Below are 3,298 nucleotides of genomic sequence, written 5' to 3'. Positions count from 1 at the left end.
GCACGATTTCTAGGAAATCTGAACGGAGTTGTTGATGTGTTTGGTGGTCATGGGAAAACAACAGGATGTCGTCAATATAGATCAAAGCATGATGGAGGATTGGAGAAAAGATCTTAACGATTGCTTTTTGAAATAAGGATGGAGCAACTTTGAGACTGAAGGGTAGAACTGTCCACTGATAATGAGCATCAGGGATACAGAAGGCTGTTTTGGGACGATCTTCTGGGGAAATACCAAGTTGTCAAAAACTAGCTTTGAGATCAAACTTTGAAAATACCTTTGCACCTTGAAGATGAATGAATAGGGACTGGATCTTGGGGAGAGGAAATTTATCATCTTTAAGGAAAGCATTGAGTGGCTGGTAATCAATGACTAATCTCTTTTTTCGACAAACTAATTCATATCGTTTTTCAACATAGAAAGTTTGACAAGCCCAATCTGAAGTAGTAGGTTCTATGAGACCTTGCCGAAGCAATTGAAGGCATTCTTGCTTGGCGAGAATGAGATCAGGGGGAGGCATGCCCGGATGAGTGGCTTTGGTAGGATTGACATCTTCATTAAGTTTGAAAGGAAGATGGATGAAAAACTGTGGATTTTTCCAGAGTTGTGGTGGGTGAGTGAAATGGGAGTGATTTTCAGGACAGAGTTCTAGGAACTTTTGGGAAATAGAGGTATAAGGAGGAGTTGTATCTAACATTGTATACAGATGGAGGACATCTGTATAAGGCATGAACATTGGTTTGAATTTAATGCCTATTGGTGTAATGAAAAGGTTTTTTACCAGTTGAAGTATATCAAATCCGATAAGGAGATCTTTGTCTGGTAAATCTGAACCAACAATCTTTTGCCAAATGATATAGTTGGCAAAGAACTGGATACCAATGGGTTTTTTGGTAATAAGAGATGTTTCAAAAACTTTTCCATTTGCAGCTCTGAAGTATTCAGTGTGGTTTTCCCAATAATCCAGAGGAAGGATTCTGGGATTAAGCATACTGTGCTGTGCGCCAGTATCAAGGAAACTGATGACTGAGACAAGTTTATGGAATTGAGAAGAGATGACTGAAACTTTTACTGATGGACCAAGAAGTTTGGGACGAATGTGGTTCATTTCTTGAATAGTGGAGATTACAGAAATGTCATCTGGGTCAGAGTCTATCGGATCAACAAGAATGAAAGCTGTATGCTCATCTTGCTCGGACTATTCGGAGAAGATGGATTCAACGTCTTCATTATCAGAAAGAATAGAGGAATGCTGTAGATGCTGAATGAGACGAACAGACTTAGCTGACTTATTAGGGCAATTGCAGGCAAAATGTCTGATGAGAACCATCAAGGGAATACCATTAAAAGTTCAAGTGATCCTTTGCACATTCATGGAGGCCTAATTACAAGAGCAAGAGCCAAAAAGATGCAAGCTGCTTTAAATGGATTAATTGAGAAAATATGGATTGAAAATACAATTCAAGATGCAAGACATCATGAATTGGGCTTGAAGAGAAGACAAGGCATTGTGGGCATCATTCAAGTTATTGGGCAGCCAAATGCACAATTTGTATCAAATGCAGAAAGGTCAAATTCGGAATAAAAAATGTATTGATTGAGGTAGAAGTAATGTGTAAGCTATATACCGTTGGAAAGATAATTAAGTTAGCTTTCCAATAAATTTTACAGAGCTGGATTTGGGGTTCTCTAGAAGGAGTTATGACCAATTCATTACAGCTTGTTCAGACTTGGGATTTTCAACGACTCCTTTGTTTTTCAACTTCATTTGTTTGTTTTGTTTCAAGTTTGTCAATGTGTAAGGTAATTCTACCATCAATGATGGTGGGCTAACATTAGATTTGTCAATGATAGCATTAATTATAGTAGGCTAGCATTAAGTTTTCTTTGCCTAGTGCTATTGTGACTCTTTTGCAGGACTTTGATGATGTGTTTCCAAATGAAGTCCCTAACGGTTTGCCACCTATTAGGGGAATTGAGCATCAAATAGACTTCGTCCCTGGAGCTACCATTCCTAATAGACCTACATATAGAAGTAACCCCGAGGAGACAAAGGAGCTTCAAAGGCAAGTTGAAGAACTCTTGGCAAAAGGATATGTGAGGGAGAGCATGAGTCCATGTGCGGTACCAGTTTTACTAGTTCCCAAAAAGGATGGAACATGGAGGATGTGCGTTGACTGTGGTGCAATTAATAAAATCACTATAAAGCATCGACACCCTATTCCTAGACTTGACGACATGCTTGATGAATTGCATGGTTCTTGTGTGTTTAGTAAAATTGATCTTAAAAGTGGATATCATCAAATTAGGATTAGAGAGGGAGATGAGTGGAAAACTGCCTTTAAAAACAAACTATGGTTTATATGAGTGGTTAGTGATGCCATTTGGGTTATCTAATGCACCTATCACTTTTATGAGGTTAATGAACCATGTTTTGCGTGCTTTTATTGGTAAATTCGTAGTTGTCTATTTTGATGATATTTTGATCTATAGCAAAGGCTTAGATGAACACATTGAACATTTGCAAAGTGTATTGACTGTTTTAAGGAAGGAAAAGTTGTATGCTAATTTGAAGAAGTGTTCCTTTTGTACAAATCAGGTTGTTTTTCTTGGTTATGTTGTAAGTGCTAAAGGAATTGAGGTTGATGAAGAGAAGGTAAAGGCTATTAAAGAGTGGCCTACACCTAAAAGTGTAAGTGAGGTAAGAAGTTTTCATGGTTTGGCTAGTTTTTATAGAAGATTTGTGAAAGATTTTAGCACCCTTGCTGCACCATTAACTCAAATTGTGAAGAAACATGTGGGATTTAAATGGGGTAGTGAACAAGAAAGGGCATTTTATCTAATTAAGGAGAAATTGGTTTCTGCACCATTACTTGCTTTACCTGATTTTACTAAAACTTTTGTGCCATATTTGATAGAGTTTCTTCTAGGTGTTGAATAAATACTTGAGTACTAAACCATGATACCACCTCTAGAAAATAGTCGCTTGGCTCTGATACCACTGGGTGAATACAGGTACGTGGCATTGTTACACATGAACTATGATAGTGCTATACTATCCTTAGGACCAGTAGTCCGTAAGTTCTAAAAGGCAAGTGTTGCATCCAAAACTTCTACTCTTTCGAAATGTTTCAAACAACATTTCGTCCTCATGATTACATAAGGACAAACAACTTTAAAAAGCTAAAGCATAAAGTACTTTATTTACATTATTACAAAGTGACAAATCTCTTAAAGAGATATGGTTCCATCCTTAGATGATGATTTGGTCTCGTTAGGGTCACGATCAGGGTCCTTG

At 37.6% G+C, this 3,298-nt stretch overlaps 1 protein-coding gene across 1 annotated transcript; it reads right to left on the bottom strand.

Annotated features, from left to right (window-relative positions):
• Positions 1–241: 241 nt before the first annotated feature.
• Positions 242–1,108, bottom strand: LOC127900296 (uncharacterized). The gene has a single exon (XM_052434922.1). The coding sequence runs from the start codon at positions 1,106–1,108 to the stop codon at positions 242–244; it is 867 nt and encodes a 288-aa protein (XP_052290882.1).
• Positions 1,109–3,298: the final 2,190 nt, after the last annotated feature.

The sequence above is a fragment of the Citrus sinensis genome, chromosome 2 (assembly GCF_022201045.2).
Source record: "Citrus sinensis cultivar Valencia sweet orange chromosome 2, DVS_A1.0, whole genome shotgun sequence".
Taxonomy (NCBI): Eukaryota; Viridiplantae; Streptophyta; class Magnoliopsida; order Sapindales; family Rutaceae; genus Citrus; species Citrus sinensis.
This window is presented reverse-complemented; position numbering and strand designations above follow the sequence as displayed.

Bases quoted from the DNA above. Each gene is read 5' to 3' on its own strand.
- LOC127900296 (XM_052434922.1), bottom strand. From the start codon at position 1,108: ATGAACCACATTCGTCCCAAACTTCTTGGTCCATCAGTAAAAGTTTCA.